The sequence below is a fragment of the Artemia franciscana genome, chromosome 8, assembly GCF_032884065.1.
Source record: "Artemia franciscana chromosome 8, ASM3288406v1, whole genome shotgun sequence".
In the NCBI taxonomy this organism is placed as follows: Eukaryota; Metazoa; Arthropoda; class Branchiopoda; order Anostraca; family Artemiidae; genus Artemia; species Artemia franciscana.
Genome location: NC_088870.1, coordinates 49,248,479 through 49,270,845, shown reverse-complemented (window position 1 = coordinate 49,270,845; position 22,367 = coordinate 49,248,479). Strand labels below are relative to the sequence as shown.

Sequence of the window (22,367 nt, the reverse complement as noted above, 5' to 3'; positions counted from 1 at the left end):
CTTCAAATCCCTACTCCAAACTTAAAACCGTAGCTCCCTAGCTGCAGATCTGTATCCAGTATACCTAGTATGGATTCATTAGAAAGAGACCGCATCATATTAATGTAAAGTAAAATTTTCACATTAATATGTGAATGATCAAAATACAAATTCCCGCTATTGAAATTCGGGTGTTCAATCATCATTTCAGTAAATATCTTAAACTACTTTTAATCAGATTTTACCATATTTATGCTTATGTAATAAAACTGGCTTAAAATAGTTTTAGTGTCCAGAGTAAAACCTCATTTATTTTTATTATTTTTCTAAATCTTTCCTAAATAAATTTTTGGTTTCTTCATTTGGAATCCACAGTAAACTATTGAGGCTGTTCTTTGGTGACCACCGTCTTAGGGAATTATTTGTAATGAAAGGTGCAATAAATTCCTTATACCTTCCAGATAAACAAACGATTGGTAAAAATTTGGGTGTAGATACAGAGCCGAGAGAATTGATTCTGTTCTCAAAACAGTAACAAACAACACTAACCTCACGAGTAAGGCTTGCCTCGCTGCTGCTGAAGTTCAACAATGTTAATTGAGATCTCAACGAATTTGAAATAATGTCCAAATCTTGACGGGAAGTTGTGAGGATAAGTCGGAACTCTGGAGAGCAGCTTATAGCTTTGCCATCGATTTTTATATTTTTCCTTTCTCCTGAAAGAAGAAAATGTTATTATAAAATTTGGTATTCATAATTAAAGGTCTTATCTGTCAACTATTGTATTAATATTCCCTAAGATGAGAACCGTCGATGAAATATTTCAGTACGTTTTCATGTCAGAATACCACATTGTTTTTGGCCTGCTATTCGTTTGGCCTGCTGTTTTTGGCACGCAGAAACACAAGAAATATGAAGTCTTTCCCTAACAAAGTCATTTTGCTCCTTTCTTAAACATAGAAAATATTCATAAAAAAGAACAATAATTATTAACAACCCTGTAAGCAATTGTTTTTCAGTAAAAGACGAAGAATAGCATATTCTACTTAATTTAGGACATTAAATTTAGCTGTAAGAAAGATCTACTCAACCCTTGCAATTAACCTGGAAGTAAAACCAGGTTTCAGAATATAGTAGTTCAGAAATGTTTTGACGACCGAAGGATATTAAAAAGCATTTTACGCACTTGAAACTGGACCTTTTTAAACTCAGCAAAAAGCTTCTTGTTGGTTTAAGCATAAAAACTTTCTAACCTATTCCTAAATGAGTTTGGTTTATCTTACATGTATCTTAAAAATTTTTAAAAGAAGAAACATTTGCTGGTTAAATCTTGGAAAAAACCTTGGGGTTAAATCTTTTAAATCTTGAATGTGAATAAAAGAGTCGGGACTAGAATTTTGGTTCTTTTTACTGGCCTAAAACTTCGCACAAAACAACCAATCAGGTTTTACGTTCTTTTAACTCGTTTACGAAGTGCCAGGTCTGACCCTTTAGCTGTTAACGCACGCACATCTAGTTCAAAAAAGGTGAATTGTTTGCCTCTCTAGAATTTCTTCATGTTAGTGATATTGTATAATCTTCCCATGATTTCCAGGTAGGGCTTTTCAGTGATAATATCAAGTTAATTAAATATTTCAGAGACATCTATATTGGCTGAGAAAATAGTTTTGAGTTAGGAATTATATGACTGCTTTACAGAAATAAGTCACAAAAATAAGCATATGAAAATAAAAAACACTTTTTAACATAGAGGTATAGGGTTCCCATCTAGATGATCCTCTTTGACTTGACTCAAAAGATGTTGCTTTGTGGATGTTATGCTGGTATTAAAATGTCTTATTGCATAATCAAAGTTTTATTCTCATAAGTAAACAGGTGTATGAGCTGTACCTGCAATATATGTAATTGCTTGTGCCTACAACCATTGAATCCCTACATCAGGTATATGCCAGGGTATAAAAGCCTCTTCCGGTCTACCGCTTTCTCAAATTATTTTGAATTTAACTATTTCCTCTAAATTTTGCTTATTATTTGGTTGCTTTTTGACGTTTTAACAATTATGTTAGTCCCTGAAATACAATGTCTACTAAAATCAATACCTAGGTACATAACTATCTTTCAACCAAGGTCTTATCCATAATTTTTTTTTCGGGGAGAGAATTGGGTAAAATAAAAACTTTAAGAAATGCATAGAAATAATTTTTATATGCATTTCTGTTACTTTTTTACAAGTCGGACCAAAACTTCAGGAAAGTTCGAACCCAGTATCCTCCCTCCCGGAGAGTAGCTCCTCATTTTGTCCATAAATCGATGATCTCCATTGATAAAACAAAATTCTTGTTTTTTTTAAATCTGTTACTCCTAAAGTATGTCATTTAATCTTGCTGTTTTTTGAATCCTCATTAAAAATAGAAAAAAGGTCCTTGCCCCCCCTAAACAGTTTTGAATTGGTGCCAGAATTAATAACGTTTTTTGCCGTCTAACACTTATTTTTACATTGTTCATGTTATACGGGCTTTTGGGAATTAAATAAGAATTAACAAATACAGAGGTCTTTTTCTATAAAAAAATTGTTCTAATAAAACAAAATTCCGAATTAAAAATATTTGATAAGATTCGGTGAGACTATATTTTTTGCCAGGCTCTATGGTCATATTCGATTATACACTACTATTAGATCAAGAAAATAACAAGATAAGGCCATTTTTGTTTTTACAGAAAATAAGAATGAAGAAACTTACGTCGCAGCGATGATACATGCTGTACCAAAGTTGAAATTGGAGGTTGAAAATCTACTATATCCTTAATAACCAATATTTTACCAAATCTGAAAGAAAAAACAAATAAATAACTTATAAATTGCAATTAGCTTAATAAATAACGTGCCTTTGGGATTTCTTTAGAAGGAAGGTCAATATTCTGAAAATTTTCTATCGACAAACCTAATCACACCCTCCTTCTTTATTTGTTGTGTCATCTGTATCACTCACAAAATGAAATTAAGTTGAAACTAAGCTAGTGATGTGACATTTTCATTTAATTTTATTTGAAATTAACAATTTTCATATTAAAACAAAGCTTTGTTTAGTAAGCATGACTAGAGACAATAGTGAAGAAATTTCTACACCTCTTGGATATCGATCAGTTTCAGCGCTTCAAACAATTAAAACGAACCAAATGAAACAAAAAAAAGAAAAAAAAGTTGAAGCTAGGAACGCCGGGATTCCTCGTCGGCTCTCATGTATTATTAAAATAACTCCTTCAAATCCTAGTGTATTTTATAAATCCTTCCTCTTGAAATATCACACAACCCACAAAATGAACTCTGTGTTTGCACGCAACCAATAGTTGCGAGTAGTTAAATACCTAGAGCGGAATCATTGATCTTTGTCATAATTATATCATCTAAATACCATTAATTACAAGTAACAAAAACACAAAACTCCTTCTTTTAGGCCAGTTCGGTCAACCTTTGAACAGTATTTAGGTCAACATTCGATTTTTCTTTTGGATGTTTCAATTATGAAGTTTTTAACGCAACATCATATTCTCATCAGCGTTACCGCTTGAGCCAAGAAAATAAATAAGTAGAATTGACTCGTCAAATTTAAGAATACGTTTCGTCCGTAAAGAAAAAGTAAAAAAAATTCCACCATCTATTATTCCTCAAAACGGCTATAGCTTTAAAAGAAAGCTAAATCTCCTTCTTAAGCTGTAAGGTGGTGTTGATTTTAACTATTTTTTGCTGATTTTTACCCATGTTTTTTTTAGATTTGGCGTAACTTTCTACTTAATCAATTCAAACAATCAAATCTGATTCTCGGTGTCCTTGGTGCTGAAAAAAGTTTTGTAGAAAAAGGGAATTTTCGAATACTTTCATGAGGTTGTGACTGGTAAGAAATTTAATGCGAAGACTGAGTTATCTAGATTACGAATAGAACATAATAAATAGATGATGCTAAGCTCCAAGAATATCTATTACTTTTAAGTTTGAACTATTCAGAGCATGTTGAGGAAGATGTTAAAATGTGGTGAGATGGCAACCAATCCACTCCTATTCCCTTTATGCCCTTCATGTGACGATATATGATAAAAATTTGGAATAATCTTTTTGTTCAAAATAGTCGAAAAGTAAAATAAATATGCCTCAGGGGAAGACATAGCCCCCCCACCATCCCTGGAGCATGGTTTTTAATTTATATAAGTTGCCCATTGTTTATATATAAGGTTTGTTGGTGGGGGAAAGGGGCATGTTTGATTCTGAGTTTCCAAAAGGACTGAGAATATTAAGGTAGAACCTTTGGAAAATGTTGAGGGATGTAAACCAAAATCAAAACACAAATATTTTGGAGGTCTGTCAAAAGAACTCAACAGCAATATTTATAGACCAGCAGAGGGCATTAAGTTTGACTTGAAAGGCATGTTGAGAGGGGTGTTGAAAATGAAATGAAAGGGACCCAGTCCCCTTTGCGCTCTATTAGACGATCCCCTCAACACTGATGGAAGTCTCAAAATCTATTTTATTAAAAATAGTCAAAAGTTCTAATAACTATGCGTCTGGAGATGCCATGCCACTACAGCCCAATTTACAATTTACAACAGCCCAAATTACAAGTTATGTAATTTACATGCAAGATTTATCATTGGGAAGCTGGGGAATGTTTCATGCTGAGTATTACTCAAGAGACTAAGTATATTGAGGGAACAAAATTCGGAAAATGTTGAGGAGTACGTTGAGCTAAATCGAAAGAAACTATCTGCATCTAAGTTACCAAAAAAGCGTACTTGAGATATCTTAGGTACGGGTAAGGGTATTAACTTGGGACTTTCAGGGCCACAGCTTATACTACTACTATTGCGGCTGTAAATGAGACTGGATGCGACTGCAACTACTTCTGGCTGTGACTGCAACTGCTAATACATCTACTGGCGAATACTTTCAGAAGATATTCAATATTGATATTGAATATTGATATTGAATGATATTGAACTTCGAAACTGTTATTTTGAGAAAACATCGCTTGGATGTTTTGAAACAGTGATATTAAAAAAAAAAAAAACTTTGATGTTCAAATGGGAGAGTTTGAAAAACTTGAAACATTGATAGTAAAAATAGATAAAAAATAATAAAAAAACTTTTCAAAAAGATATTTTAAAATTAAGATCAGCAGAAATAAGTTTCTACAATAATTCAAACTCAAAACAACCAGAATTACGATTAACGAATAAATAAAACCCAGAACAAACGGAAATGAAATAACCAATTACATCAAAGATACAGATAACAGGTACTAATTTAAATGCAAAAATAAATATCAAAACGAGTAAAAATTGTACTAAATATTCAAATAAAAATTGAAGACAAATCACTACAAACAGGAGTTAATTAGGATTGGTTTAATAAAAATAAGTAGGATAAGTAAGTTATTTAGGATAGGTAGGGATTAAGTGTGAAAATAAAACGTCATTAAGCGTGTATATTTCGTAGATTTACAAGGAACGCTAAAAGCTTGCAGAGAGTGCTGGAATAAAGGATAAGTACTGGAAGGATTAAGAAAAAGTAATTAATCTTTTAATTAGTCTAATTTGTTTGTTTTTTTCTTTTTTTGGAAGCTCTTAGTAGTGGAGTTGGTGGTTGTTTAATAGTGTTTTGTTGTTTGCTTTGTTTTCACGTTGTTGTGCTATTTTACTTATTTGGTTTAATTACTCGGATCTGGAGTATTTTGAAAAAGGAGAAAAAAAGATGAGTGGACGAGGAACTGAAGGAAAAGATTGAAAAACGCAGAAGTAAGTACGAAAAAATACAGCATTTATGAGTGTCGCCATATTTATAGAGGAAGATCTGCCAACTGAACTTGAGACACACAGATGGATGACACAGAAAGGTTTGCGAAAAGAAAATCTGATAGACATAGATGCGTCAGGTTTGAAGTTCAAGAAAACAATTTTGTTAAATTTGCAAACTGTGACGAACTTGAGAACTTTTTGGAGCAAAGAAGATACGGAATGCTCAGACGGAGAAGTAAAATATGTAATTATTGAAAGCTGTGAGAATAGACCTAGTCACGTTAAAATCAAAGGAGTCCCCTTTGAGACGGAAGGGTAAGGAGTGCAAAAAGCATTGACTGGGTACAGTACCGTGCTACAGTGTAGAAAATAACCCCCCACGGAAAATACCCCCTCTCGGAAAATACCCCCAGAAACATCCCTCTGAGGAGAACACTCCCCAGCAGAAAATACTGGAGAATAACCTACCCCTACCCAGAGAATCCCCCCGGATAATTTTCCAAGCGTAAAACTACCACAAATCACCGTCAATAAATGAATTAAACCCAAAACAATCATAAATTACAATAAATAATCTATTCAAACTCAAAACGAGCAAAAACCATTATGAGTAGGGCTGACATCCCCCACACCTCCTCAAGACCATAGCATAATCTGCACTTTACTGAAACAAAATATATCTTAAATGTTTTCACTTTTTGACTTTAACAAATAAAGAAGTATTAAAACTATAAGGAATAAATATCAGAATATCTATATCAAACTGACAATACACTGTTATATGTTTTTTCAGTAAAGTGCAAATTATGTTCTGGTCTTGAGAGAACAAGAGTGTTGTCAGCCATACTCATTTTAATTGTTGCTCATTTTGACCTTGACTAGGGTATCTATTGTAATTTCTGTTAGTTTTGGGTTTCATTTATTTATTAATGGTGGTTTGTGATAGTTTTGAACTTGGAAGATAAGAAAAACAAACTCGTAGAGTTTGACAATGCTTTTGTCGGTAAAAACTTGAACAATAAGAATTTGTTGGTTCCCAAAGCCAACCATCCTTTCAAAGAGTAGCTAAACCCTCTTAAACTTTTGGTGCCATATATTTTAGCTTAATTTTGATGATTGTTTGACTACATTTTTTCTTCTTCAATAATTTTTTTTTAATTTGGCGCCCACTACTGCCAAAAATTGCAGAAGTTCATATCAATGTCTTTTAAACAAAAGCGGATTTACTGTTTTAGCAATAGATTTACTGATTTACTGTTGTTGATTAAGTGTTTTAAGATACTTTTGGTGTCTAAATTCCTATTTTTCCAGTTCCTTGGTGCTTTTCAAGAAAAATTATTTTCCAAAGGCTATTTTCCTCGGGGGGGGGGGGGGGAGATTTATTTGTGGGGTTTGTTTTCCAGGGGGAAAGGAAATATTTGTGGTATTTTACGCTTGGAGAATTATTTGCATTTGATTTATACTTATTTTTGGCTTAACGAGGCTCTTTACTATTCTTTGACAAACTTGCTTTTTAGAGAAAGTTTAATATATTAATTTATATGCATTGGCTTTATTTCTGCTCATTTTTGGTTCAATTAGGCTCTTTACTTTTCTTTAAAAAGCTTATGTTTCCCAGCAAATACTATCTGTAAGTAATAAAATAAAAAATAAGTTTATCAACTGAAAGTAAAGAGCAAAATCAAACTTTAAAACGAACAGAAATTGTTAAGTATATGAAAGGGGTTGCCTCCTCCTCAAGAGCGCACTCTTTGCGATAAAGTTTTTTCCGTACAACTTTCATGTTAACTTTTGCTCGTTTTGAGTGAATAGGTTGTTTATTGTTGTTTCTGTTCGTTTTGGGTTTAGTTCATTTATTGATGGTGATTTGTGGTAGTTTTACACTTGGAAAATAATTTGAATTTATTTCTACTCACTTTTTGGCTTAATGAGGCTCTTTACTTTTTTTTGACAAACTGGTTTTGTAGAATAAAAAAACAAAATTATGTGCATCTTTTTTTTACATAGTCTTTTTCATGTAGACTTTTCTGGGGGGTTTGTTTCAAACGAACAAACTTTTAGGCGGGGAGTTTTTTTCTTTTTTGGGGGAGGGGAGGGGGTGATATCAGGTCTGGGAGGGATAAAAGTCAGCCATCAAAACACACTACTGTTATTATTGTTGGATGGAATAGAAACAATAAAAAGTACATGATTGTGATTTTTGTTGATCACATGATCATTCAATTAAATTTGCGATTTGATCATGATAATTGGATTAACTTTGCGGTGTGCTTTTATTTAAAACCGCATTTTTTTACTTTGTTTCATTATTTGATGAGCTACAAACAAGCAAATACTATAGTTGTTGGTATCAAACCAAGTCCATGGGAAGTAGTTACTTGCGCTCCTTAGTCCCAGTCTGTTATCTTTGTGTATTTTCATCATAACTTCGTAAAGCAACATCTTCTACAGTTTCCACTTATTTTAATATTTTCAAATTATTTGCTTTAACCTTTATCTTACTTTGCTACGATAAATCAACCCCACAAACACAAATATATAAGAAATAAAAATATAAGAATAGATACTATAGGATATTCTAAATGGTATATTTTGTTTATGTTTAGAAACAAAGTAAATATTCAAAAATTCCTTCTGTCCTTCATTATTTTGTCAAACTTTCCCTTTGGCTAATCAATTCTTCATGTGGGAAAGTTTTCCAAGGGGAATTTTTGGGGGAATCTTATGCAGTAGGGGTTTTCAGCATAGGTGGATTTTCCACGAGGAGCAAATTACCCCAGGCTGCGGTGTTCACTTACCAGTGTCTGCATGAAGTGTGTTCGTCTGTGTTTTTAGATTTGTTTAGACAAAATAATGATTTGCATGGTTATTATTACAAGGAATGCTACTAATCTGGTGACTGAGTATAGGAGTGGTAGACGAACTGGATTTCAATTAAAGATTTGGGCCAGTCGGTAATGAATTCACTCCCTGTTAGTGTTAAGGTGGCCAAAAACCTACAATTATTTAAAAAAGAGTAAAGAAATTTTATTAGAGGGGTGAGGAATCACGATTTCGAGAATGAAGGTATTTTTTTTTTGGATTACTAATTATAGTTGAAATGAATTTAAGTTGTTGTTTAAGTTAATTTTATTTATTGTTTAGTACATTTGTTTATCAGCTGCCATCACAAGCCCTCCAGGGCATTCTTACAGCTGTTTGTATTTTTGTTGTTGAATATTTTTATAGTAATTATCTAAAAATAAATACAAAATAAGATAAATACCATAGAGGAGGTGAATTTTCGTCAAAATACGCCTAGCATCATTTATTAGTGTTTAAGTAAAACATTTAATTCTTCTGTTTTTAAAGAATCTCCGTAAAATGTCCACTCTATGATTTTGATTTGATAGCGACCAAGGGCTCATTCGTTCCTGCAAGTTACTAGGCCTACTCGCTTTTTCTTAAATTTTACAAATAGTTTTTTGCTATTAACTTTTGATAAATACTTTAAACTCATCTAGTTACAAACACATGAAATAATTGCAATTGCAATTTTTTTATGTATTTATCGGTGTTATGATTCTGTTTTTAAGTTTCGCTTGTTTTCAAAAGCCTGATAGAAAATATTGGGTAGCTTTGGTAGTTCTCAAAGGCCAAAGTAGGTCAAAAAATGGCGCGGTGTGCATTCGAAGCAATAAGAAAAGAAGAAAATAACTTTCCTGGCTGCCAGTTGAATTGAATGGTTTAAAAGCTGAGAATCAGCCGAAACAACTTCTGTTTCTTGAAAGCTGTTATCACGAATCCAGTGTGAAGCTTCATTATGAGGGTCAATAATTAAACATGCTAGTTCACTCTGAAAATAAAAAATAGTAATGAGACTTAATATTCAAGCCAAGAAAAACGAAGAAAACTAAGAAAAGAATAGTGAATAGAGTTAGCAAATAAAGCCATTAAATCAGAAACTCTCATACTTTCTAAATCACCTACCCCTTGTTTGGACAGTGTTTGTCGACAGGTTTAAGAGACAACGTTTTAAAGACAACCTCTTTTAAAGAGACCGTTGATTTTAAAGAGTTTTCAAGAAAATGTATTCCAAGTAATTTGGGTTGCCTCAAACTACAACGAAAAGCCACAGAATAATACCTAAACTTTTAAAATACGTTTAGAGTTGTTACAATTTGGAAGGTGTTTAAATGGATGTCAATGACCCCGGTTCCCAAAATCGCAGACTGCCTAGAGAAACCCGAAAAGTAGATATATAAAAACCGGTTTCATATTAGTTTTATACTTTGTTTAATTGGACTTATATAATTTGGGCTATATATTTGGACATTAGGGGGTGGGGCTGGGGTAAAGTATTCGGGCAACATGAGGTAACAAAGCGATACTCCCCTCCCCTAATGTGCAGAAATGTACCCCAAATTATTTAGGTCCAATGCTTAATGTCACCCGTCGCTAGTCTTTGTGGCTATAAAACCGGTTTAAACAGATCTTAAATTCAGATCAAGAAGCTGAGTGTTTTCTGAATAATTAACAAGTACTCTACCAAATTCGGGTTCAAAGGGGCTTACCTTCAGGTATGATATTTTCTAGGTTATATTTACGCCATTGAGTCTCCTGCTCAGACCCGACTGCCTAGAGGGGTAGTCAAAGGCAGTTATTATACCCATACTCCACGAGTTTTAAGTTATAATAAGGTTTGGCATTAACTTATTGGAGTGATTCTAATTCAAAGATTTCATACCCACCTGAGAGTCTAAGATACTTATCTATGGTGATCTCCATATTTTCGCTATTCTGAAGTTTTAGGCTCTAAGTGTTACCATACAACACTAGCCTATATATATTTACACTTGGAAGTATATAAGACTACAAATTGGCTTCGCGTTTTGAGTGCCTTTTGTTTAGCAGGGCTTTACCTTTCTCCAATCACTATGGTCTTTGGTCATAGGTAATATTCCCTTGGTCGTGACGTCATTTACTTGTTTATTTACTTGCAGAAGAATGTAGCAGACTATCGTTATGCATTGCATTTTGAATTGTCTCTCTCTCACCACCTAAAATAGCCTTAGAAGGGAGAATTGATGTGTCTCGTCGAAGAGGACGATCTCCAATGGTGGGGAAACTTTTCCGTTCACCCCTTCATAGTACTGCTGAGGAATGCTAAAAACAGGAAAACACACCAAAAAATTGCCATCTGAGGAGAAGCCCCTAGTTGGGTACCCCTTCTGATGAAATGGTATTCGTTGGGTGGGGGAACCAAGGAAATCAAATTCCACCTTCAAACGAAAACTCTGCCATCTTAAGTTGTTTTGTGCCATATGTTTTCAGATTATCTTCTGCTGAAAAGTCACCTACATTTTGTTACCTTTTAAAATAACAACCCCTGCTACCGCAAACTACACAAGGAAGACTTTTTAATTATAAATTTAACTTTCAGTTTCTTCTTAATTTTTAAAGATATATATGGCTCTACAAGTTCCCAGTTAAACTATTACAAAAAATCCTCCCTGGTACTGTAAGTAAATAAGCATTAAATATAATATTCAGTGTAATGCACACATGTGTTTTTTTCTTTGTCTTGAGTAAAAAAAAAAAACATACACAGAAAAATCAAACAGTAATGACGTCATGATCTTTCTTTTCAAAATGTTTTCTTTCTATATTACAGCGCTCAGGCTACCATGTCATCAGGTCACGAGCAAAGCCGGAAAAGAAACTTCAAGCCAGCATTAGCAAGATTAGGTTCTACTAACGTATGCATCCTGAGCATCATGAGCAAAGCAGTTTTTCAAAGATTTTTTCTATGTCCAATTTCTAATAATAATATCTACTAAGCTTCAAAGTTTTGGTTTTTGTTTTTAAGGTTTTTGAATTCTTGTAATCCCTTATTTCTAATTTTATTTTAATTTTTTCTTTTTTTGTTTTTTTCTTTTTTTAGTTTTTTTGTTTCTTTTATTTTTTGTATTTTTTTTAGTTCTTTTTAGTTGTTTACCTTTTTTTATTTTTTTTATTCTTTATTTTTTAGTTTTTTTCCTTTTGTTTATTTTTAAACTAGCTGTTGGTGTCGCACTTCGCGCCACACCAACACCTAGTTGGTGGGGGCGCTTCGCCCCCCAAGCCCCCCACGTGCGGAAGTTGTTACGCGCCATATTAGTTACGCGCCATTGTAGTTGTGTCCATGTATACCACCTGTGAATATAGATAGATATATATATGTTTTTAACTGCGTAGAACTTGCGAATATACAACATTCTTCGCTGTCCCATTGTCTGTGCATATACAAAGCCTTATATACTTATAATGACGTCATGTACAAACCCTCTTTTTACAAAAAAACAAACATGCATACATACAACTAATTTTTATATAGATAGATAGATAAATAGATATTCATATACACTATAAATTAACTACGTAAAACTTGCGAATATACAACATTCTTTGCTGTCCCATTGTCTGTGCATATAGATAGATTGTCAGGTTTACCGACCCTCGAACATGCAACATATAAGTGTCCATGGTAAAAACAATCCGTATTCAGATCTATACCTCATGATTCTAATGATTGCCCTTGAGCTTTGTTGATGGTGATTGCTAATCGAACATTCCCTGTGTCCCCGTCGTCATTTTTATATCCCCCTGTGCCCTATTTTTCCGTTTTTTTCCTTTTTTTCTTTTTTTTTCTTTTTAGTTTTTAGTTTTTTTAGTTTTTTACCTTTTTTTATTTTTTTTTTAGTTTTTTGGCTTTTTTAGTTCTTTTATTAGTTTTTAGTTTTTTTGTAGTTTTTACCTTTTTTTAAGCCAAGGTTCGAACCTGGAACCTCTTGAACCTAGAACTTGGAAAATAACGCCTTACCAAATCAGCTACATCGGCTTGAATAAATTCGTTTTTGAATTGGTATATAATGAAATAATTCAGACGTTATGCGGACAAACACGACGTCACTCGACAGACAGACAACTTATTTTTATATATATTCCCTGTGTCTCGGTGTCCCGGTCGTCATTTGTGTCCCGGTGTCCCGGTTTGTATATATATTCGTTTTTGAATTGGTATATGATGAAATAAATTTTTAGTTTTTTCCTTTTTTTCTTTTTAGTTTTTTTTTGGTTTTTACCTCTTTTTTACCTTTTTAATTTTTTTTGTCTTTTTAGTTTTTTTTGTAGTTTTTACCTTTTTTTTTATTTTTATTTATGCTTTTTTAGTATTCTTTTTCTCCTTTATTTTTCAGTTGTCTTCCTCTTTTTAGTTTTTACCATATTTATAGTTAATTTTAATGTCTTTACGTGTGCCTATAAATTAGAATTTTTCAGGCAAGCATTCATTTCTTCCGCAGGGGTTGATCTAGGTATTATAGGTAACTAGCTGTTGTGGTATTATAGGTAACACCTAGTTGGTGGGGGCAATTTGCGCCCGTCCTTTGAGTGTCCCGGTCGTCAATTACATTCCCTGTGTCCCGGCGTCCCGGTCGTCATTTGTGTCCCGGCCGTCATTTGTGTCCCGATCTGTAATTTCTCTTTGAGTGTCCCGGTCGTCATTTATATTTCCTGTGTCCCAGTCGTCATTTGTGTCACTCTTTAACATGCAACATATTGGATTGTTGTCCATGGGAAAAACAATCCGTATTCAGATCACGCCCCCCAAGCCCCCCCGCGCGCGTAAGTCGTTAGGTGCCATATTAGTTACGCGCCATTTTAGTTGTGTCCCTGTATCCCACCTGTGAATATAGATAGTATTATATATATATATATATACTAGCTGTTGGGGTGGCGCTTCGCGCCACCCCAACACCTAGTTGGTGGGGGCGCTTCGCGCCCCCCCCCAAGCCCCCCCGCGCGCGTAAGTCGTTACGCGCCATAATAGTTACGCGCCATTGTAGTTGTGTCCCTATGTCCCACCTGTGAATATAGATAGATATATATATATATGGTTTTAACTACGTAAAACTTGCGAATATACAACATTCTTTGCTGTCCCATTGTCTTTGCATATAAATAGATTGTCAGGTTTACCGACTCTTGAACATGCAACATATAATGGTCCATGGGAAAACAATCTGTATTCAGATCTATACCTCATGATTCTAATGATTGCCCTTGAGCTTTGTTGATGGTGATTGCTAATCGACCATTCCCTGTCCCGGTGTCCCGGTCGTCATTTACATCCCCCTGTTTCCCCCGGTGTCCCCGTTGTAGTTGTGTCCCTGTGTCCCGGTCGTCATTTATATTCCCTGTGTCCCGGTCGTCATTTGTATCCCGGTGTCCCGGTCTGTATATACATTCGTTTTTTAGTTTATTTTTTCTCCTTTATTTTTTTCCTTTTTTTTTCTTTTTTAGCTTATTTAGATTTTTAGATTTTTTAGTTTTTTTATTAGTTTTTAGTTTTTTTTTCTTTTTAGTTTTTTTGTCCCGGTCGTCATTTATATCCCCCTGTTTCCCCCGGTGTCCCCGTTGTAGTTGTGTCCCTGTGTCCCGGTCGTCATTTATATTCCCTGTGTCCCGGTCGTCATTTGTATCCCGGTGTACCAGTCTGTATATACATTCGTTTTTTAGTTTTGTTTTTCTCCTTTATTTTTTTCCTTTTTTTTTCTTTTTTAGTTTATTTAGATTTTTAGATTTTTTAGTTTTTTTATTAGTTTTTAGTTTTTTTTTCTTTTTAGTTTTTTTGTAGTTTTTACCTTCTTTTTAGTTTTGTTAATTTTTTTTTTTACTTGTGTCCTGGTCGTCATTTATACTCCCTGTGTCCCGGTGCTTTGTTGATTGCTAATCGAACATTCCTTTTGTCCTGGTCGCTTTCTCTTTGAGTGTCGTCATTTATTTTTTTCTTTTTTAGTTCTTTTAGTTTTTACCTTTTTTAGTTTTTTTAGTTTTTTACCTTTTTTTAGTTTTTTTAGTTTTTTTAGTTTTTTAGCTTTTTATTTTTTTTATTAGTTTTTAGTTTTTTTGTAGTTTTTGCCTTTTTTTTAGTTTTTTTAGTTTTTTAGCTTTTTTATTAGTTTTTAGTTTTTTTTGTAGTTTTTGCCTTTTTTTAGTTTTTTTAGTTTTTTAGCTTTTTTATTTTTTTTATTAGTTTTTAGTTTTTTTTGTAGTTTTTGCCTTTTTTTAGTTTTTTCAGTTTTGACGTCACCTGATCCAGTTTTTTCAGGTGACGTCACCTGATCCACGATCCACAGATCCACAGACAACTTATTTTTATATATATAGATAGTTTTTTTTTTTACTTATGTCCTGGTCGTCATTTATACTCCCTGTGTCCCGGTGCTTTGTTGATTGCTAATCGAACATACCTTTTGTCCTGGTCGCTTTCTCTTTGAGTGTCGTCATTTATTAGTTTTTTCCTTTTTTTTTTTAGTTTTTTATTGGTTTTTACCTTTATTTTAGCTTATTTTTCAGTTTTTTCCTTTTTTTTAGTTTTTTTTTATTTTTCATTTTTTTTAGTTTTTTACCTTTTTTTAGTTTTTTTAGTTTTTTTAGTTTTTTTAGTTTTTTAGCTTTTTTACTTTTTTTATTAGTTTTTAGTTTTTTTTTGTAGTTTTTGCCTTTTTTTAGTTTTTTCAGTTTTTTTTTAGTTTTTTATTGGTTTTTACCTTTATAGTTTTTTTAGTTTTTTAGCTTTTTTATTTTTTTTATTAGTTTTTAGTTTTTTTTGTAGTTTTTGCCTTTTTTTAGTTTTTTCAGTTTTGACGTCACCTGATCCAGTTTTTTCAGGTGACGTCACCTGACACATCCATCCACACATCCATCCACACATCCACAGACAGACAACTTATTTATATATATATATATATATATATATATATATATATATATATATATATATATATATATATATATATATATATATATATATATATATATATATATATATATTTATATATATATATATATATATATATATATATATATATATATATATATATATATATATATGTATATATATATATATATATATGTTTAACTACGTAAAACTTGCGAATATACAACATTCGCTGTCCCATTGTCTGTGCATATAAATAGATTGTCAGGTTTACCGACTCTTGAACATGCAATATAGTTGTGTCCCTGTGTCCCGGTCGTCACTTATATTCCCTGTGTCCCGGTCGTCATTTGTGTCCCGGTGTTTTTTCTTTTTAGTTTTTTACCTTTTCTATTTTTTCCTTTTTTTAAGTTTTTTTTCTTTTTAGTTTTTTTTTTAGCTTTTTTCGCGCCATATTAGTTACGCGCCATTGTAGTTATGTCCCTGTGTCCCACCTGTGAATATAGATCGATATATATATGTTTTTAACTACGTAAAAATTGCAAATATACAACATTCATTGCTGTAAATAGATTGTCAGGTTTACCGACTCTTGAACATGCAACATATAATTGTCCATGGGAAAAACAATCCGTATTCAGATTTATACCTCATTATTATAATGATTGCCCTTGAGCTTTGTTGATGGTGATTGCTAATTGAATATTCCCTGTGTCCCGATCGTCATTTCTATATCCCCCCTGCGCCCCCCGGCGTCCCCGTTGTAGTTGTGTCCCTGTGTCCCAGTCGTCATTTATATTCTCTGTGTCCCGGTCGTTATTTGTATCCCGGTGTCCCAGTCTGTAATTTCTCTTTGATTGTCCCGGTCGTCATTTATATTCCCTGTGTCCCGGTGTCCCGGTCTGTAATTTCTCTTTGAGTGTCCCGGTCGTCATTTACATTCCTTGTGTCCCGGTCGTCATTTGTGTTATTCTAATGATTGCCCTTGAGCTTTGTTGATGGTGATTGCTAATACAACATTCCCTGTGTCCCAGTCGTCATTTATATATCCCCCTGTGCCCCCTGGTGTCCCCGTTGTAGTTGTGTCCCTGTGTCCCGGTCTTCATTTATATTCCCCGTGTCCCGGTCGTTATTTGTGTCCCCGTGTCCCAGTTTGTAATTTCTCTTTGAGTGTCCCGGTCGTCATTTACATTCCCTGTGTCCCGGTCGTCATCTGTGTTATTCTAATGATTGCCCTTGAGCTTTTTTGATGGTGATTGCTCATCGAAAATTCCCTGTGTCCCGGTCGTCATTTATATATCCCCCCTGTGCCCCCCGGCATCCCCGTTGTAGTTGTGTCCCTGTGTCCCCGTCTTCATTTATATTCCCTGTGTCCCGGTTGTCATTTGTGTCCCGGTGTCCCGGTCTGTAATTTCGTCAGTCGACAAACATGACGTTAGTCGACAAACAACTTTATGACGACTTACAGCTCAATCCTTATAATGACGTCAGTTGAAATCCATGACGTCAGTCGACACACAAACATGACGTCTTCTAATGATTGCCCTTGAGCTTTGTTGATTGTGATTGCTAATCGAACATTCCCTGTGTCCCCGTCGTCATTTATATATATCTCCCTGTGCCACCCCGCGTCCCCGTTGTAGATTTGTCCCTATGTCCCGGACGTCATTTATATTCCCTATGTCCCGGTCATCATTTGTGTCCCGGTGTCCCAGTCTGTAATTTCTCTTTGAGTGTCCCAGTCGTCATTTATATTCCGTGTCCCGGTGTCCCGGTCTGTAATTTCTCTTAAAGTGTCCCTCTCGTCATTTACATTTCCTGTGTCCCGGTCGTCTTTTGTGTTATTCTAATGATTGCCCTTGAGCTCTGTTGATGGTGATTGCTAATCGAACATTCTCTGTGTCCCGGTCGTCATTTATATATCCCCTCTGTGCCCCCCGTCGTCCCTGTTGTAGTTGTGTCCCTTTTTCCCGGTCGTCATTTATATTCCCTGTGTCCCGGTTGTTATTTGTGTCTCGGTGTCCCAGTCTGTAATTTCTCTTTGAGTGTCCCGGTTGGTCATTTATATTCCCTGTGTCCCGGTCGTCATTTGTGTCCCGATGTCCTGGTCTGTAATTTCGTCAGTCGACAAACATGACGTCAGTTGACAAACAACTTCATGACGAAATACAACTCAATCCTTATAATGACGTCAGTCGACAAACATGACGTCAGTCGACACACAAACATGACAACAGTCAACAGAAACACAAACAAACAACTTATTTATATATATATATATATATATATATACATATATTATATATATATATAATATATATATATATGTATATATATATATATATATATATATATATATATATATATATATATATATATATATATATATATATATATATAAATATATATATATATATATATATATATATATATATATATATATATATATATATATAGAATTTAGAGTGGCGAAACCCTATATAGGCCAGTGTATTCTCCTGATGAGCCCTTATGTTGGGTGTTGCCTCCGAATTATTTGTCTATATTATTTTTTCTATTGTTTGGTAAATGACGACTTATACTTATTGACGACATGACTGCCTGTCCATGGATTATTCTTTATGGTTGATTGTGTGTGGCTATGCTGTTTGACCTATGTGATTGTATGGATGAGTAGGGTTAAGGCCTCATTCAAGTGCTGGTCTATATTAATCACTAATTTAGGAAAACAGTCTTCCTTTTCTCCTTCTGTCTTTTTTTTTTTTTTTTTTTTTTTTTTTTTTTTTTTTTTTTGTGCTGTAGCATTGGTGATTTCTCTTTTCATGATATATATATATATATATATATATATATATATATATATATATATATATATATATATATATATATATATATATATATATATATATATCCATATATACATAAAAATAAGTTCTTTGTTTGTGTATCTGCTGACTGACGTCATGTTTGTGTGTCGACTGACGTCATGTTTGTCGACTGACGTCATTATAAGGATTGAGCTGTATGTCGTCATGAATTTGTTTGTCGGCTGACTTCATGTTTGTTATGACAAGGCTTTGTATATGACGTCATTAGTATATAAGAAGCCCGTTCAAAGAGAAATTTTAATTTTAAAATGACACAAGAACCTTCAATGGCAACAGCCGAGGAAGCTGCTCAATGAGTCTATGCCAAAACTCTTGCGGATAATAGAGAAAGTATGAAAAGAAAGCGTGCCGAGGAATCACAAGAACAGCGTTAAAACAGGCTTGTGGCTAATACAGAAAGTATGAAAAGAAAGCGTGCCAAGGAACCAGAACGTATGAAAAGAAAGCTTGCCGAGGAATCACAAGAACAGCGTGAAAACAGGCTTGCGGCTAATAAAGAAAGTATGAAAAGAAAGCGTGCTAAGGAACCACAACAACACCGTGAAAACAGGCTTGCGTCTCAAAGAGAAATCACCAAAAGAAAGCGTGCCAACGAATCACAACAAAAGCGTGAAAACAGGCTTGCGTCTCAAAGAAAAATCACCAAAAGAAAGTGTGCCAAGGAATCACAAGAGCAACCTGAAAATTTTCACCTGGCATTCAGGTACAGCCCAGTCGATAATTATAGCTTGAGTTGATGTGTTCAAATCGGGACTATGTCTAAAATTTGTCCCTATTGCAAGGCCTAGAAATTTAATAGTGAAACAATGGGAATGTTTTGCGCCTCAGGAAAAGTTAAACTTCCACCAGAGCCATTGAAGACTTTGCTTACTGGAACTACGTCAGAATTTAAGCGTTTTTTTTTTATCAAAGATCAGAAAATATAACTCATGTTTCTAAATGACGTCGTTTGGTGCCCAAATTAAATATCCAGATCAATTTATGCCTACTTTCAAAGTAAAAGGGCAAATTTATCAAGGACCAGGGTCCCTTCTACCATTCTTATGCGAGAATCATAAATTTTTACAACTGTAATTTTTACGACTATGTCTAAAATTTGTCCCTATTGCAAGGCCTTGAAATTCAATGGTGAAACAATGGGAATGTGTTGCGCCTCAGGAAAAGTTGAACTTCCTCTATTGGCTGCACCACCAGAGCCATTGAAGACTTTCCTTACTGGAACTACGTCAGAATCTAAGCGTTTTTTGTCACAAATCAGAAAATATAACTCATGTTTCCAAATGACGTTGTTTGGAGCCCAAATCGAAAATCCAGATCAATTTATGTCTACTTTCAAAGCAATAGGGCAAATTTATCATAGAGCAGGGACCCTTATACCATTCTCAGGCGAGAATCATAAATTTTTACAATTGTACTTCATCAGTGATAGAAATTCTGAATTGAATGAACGTTGCGAAATTTCTCCCGACGTTGAAAGGACTATCGTTTCCCAATTACAACATCTTTTCCACGAAAATAATAATTTAGTGCGTCTGTTCAAAACAGCCATCGATTTGATGCCTACTGATACGCATAAAATTGTTATTTCCGCTGACAAAACGCCTCCTGGCCAACATGTGCGTAGATACAATGCTCCAACTATCGACGAAGTGGCAATCGTTATGGTCGGTGATCAGTTTTTACCTCGAGATATTATTCTTCATAAGCGAAACGCTCAGTTGGTAAGAATTGCTGAAACTCATCGATGCTACGATGCCGTACAATATCCTATCATTTTTTGGGATGGAGCCGACGGCTATCACTCTAATAATAAATTGCAAGATCCATCCACTAACAAACGAACGGATAAGAAATACAGCGCAATGTATTATTTTTCCTATAGACTAATGATTGGGTAGGATGACGACAATTATATTTTAAAATGCCGTCAATTGTTTCACCAATACATCATTGATATGTATGCAAAAATTGAATCAGAACGTTTGCTATTTATCCGTCTGAATCAGACCAAGCTCCGCTCTGAACAATACATTCATTTGCGAGATGCAGTTGTAAATGACGGTAATACCACAAACGTTGAAAGGTTAACGATTTTACCTTCGTCAGATGCTGGCAGTCCCCATCATATGCATGAATATGCTCAAGATGCTATTGCGTATGTTCGTCTCTATGGTCGTCCATATTTATTTATTAAATTTACATGTAATCAATCTTGGGACGAGATATGGCAGCTTTTACTTCAAGGACAATCGGCGGTTCATAGACATAACATTACGGCCCGTGTCTTCCGGCAAAAGTTGAAATCACTAATAAACTACATAGCAAAACTTAATGTGTTTGGGTCAGTGCGATGCTGGATGTACTCAGATAAATGGCAAAAACGAGGATTGCCACACGCGCATATTTTAATCTGGCTACACGATAAAATTACTTCTTATGAAATTGACGATGTGATTTCCGCTGCAATTCCAGATGAAAACGTCGATAAGGGCTTATATGATATTGTTGTAAAAAATATGATATATGGACCTTGCGGTGCACTGAATGAAAAATCACCATGCATGGCCAAAGGAAGGTGCACAAAGCAATATCCCCGACTTTTAGTACCCAGCACAATTACTGGCAATGATGGTTACCCACAATATAGAAGAAGATCTACCGAAGATGGCGGTAAAACAGCAATAATAAAGAACCATAACGGTACCACCATCGAAGTAGATAATCAGTGGGTTGTTCCATATTCACCTTTATTGTCAAAAACATTTAATGCACACATAAACGTTGAATACTTTAACTCCGTAAAGGCAATCAAATACATATGTAAATACGTCACCAAAGGCAGTGACGGGGCAGTTTTGTCTTGCAGTCCGAAACCAGTGATATCGATGAAATCGTACAATATCAGGCTGGAAGCTACATTAGCAGTAATAAGGCTGTTTGGCGAATTCTTTCATTTCCGATACATGAACGAAGTCCAGCTGTTGTTCACTTAGCGGTACATTTACAGAATGGACAACGTGTTTGCTTTTCGGAATCCAACGTGCGACAAAGAGCCCTGAATCCACCGGATACAACGTTAACTGCTTTCTTTTCGTTATGTCAAAATGATTCTTTTGCAAAAAAACTGCTGTATACTGAAGGGCCTTTGTATCACACGTGGAATGCTAAAAATAAAGTATTTGAACGTCGAAACAGGGTAAGTCAGTCGACGGCCAACCTACCATCTTCAAAGATACCATGAAAGGAAGACTCTATACCATTCATGCAAATCAACATGAATGCTTCTTTCTCCACCTGCTTTTGGTGAATGTAACCGGTCCGACGTCCTTTGCGTATTTGAGAACTGTAAACAGTATTATACATCACACTTACCGTTGTGCATGCCAAGCTCTGAATTTATTGGAGAGTGACCAACACTGGGATAACTGCATCAATGACGCGTGCGAAACGTCAACTCCAAGTCAAATTCGTGCATTGTTTGGAATCATACTAACAACTTGCTGTCCTTCAGCTCCTACAGAGTTATGGGAAAAATATAAATCGAAAATGGCCGAGGATATACTCCATCGAAAACGTCTAATGACGTCAAATATGACTTTTGATTTTACATCAGAAATTTATAACTACACTTTAGTTATTATCGAAGATTTCCGCGTATGTATGGCAAACAAACCTCTTCAAGGTTTGGGAATGCCTTCACCTAATCGTAACGCTGCCGTTTCAACATGTGTAGAATTGGACCGTGAATAAAGTTACATCACGAGTGATCTATTGTCGTATGTACAAAATAACATTTCTAAGTTAACGTCGGATCAAAAGGACATTTATGATAAGATAATGCATTGTGTCGATAACAACATTGGAGAAATCTTCTTTTTGGATGCGCCAGGAGGTACTGGTAAAACATTTGTGATAAAATTGTTTCTGGCATCAATTCGATCAAAAAATGACATAGCGTTGACAATTGCGTC

General features: G+C 34.5%; 1 protein-coding gene across 1 annotated transcript in view; it reads right to left on the bottom strand.

Annotated features, from left to right (window-relative positions):
• Nucleotides 1-22,367, bottom strand: part of LOC136030708 (cytoplasmic dynein 2 heavy chain 1-like) — a 575,385-nt gene that overhangs the window by 177,558 nt on the left and 375,460 nt on the right. Inside the window, exons 55-57 of the mRNA XM_065709779.1 lie at nucleotides 9,471-9,601; nucleotides 2,721-2,809; nucleotides 529-695 (exon numbers count right to left, since the gene is read on the bottom strand). Of these exons, the coding sequence (XP_065565851.1) occupies nucleotides 529-695; nucleotides 2,721-2,809; nucleotides 9,471-9,601 (387 nt within the window). The remainder of the gene's footprint in view (nucleotides 1-528; nucleotides 696-2,720; nucleotides 2,810-9,470; nucleotides 9,602-22,367) is intronic.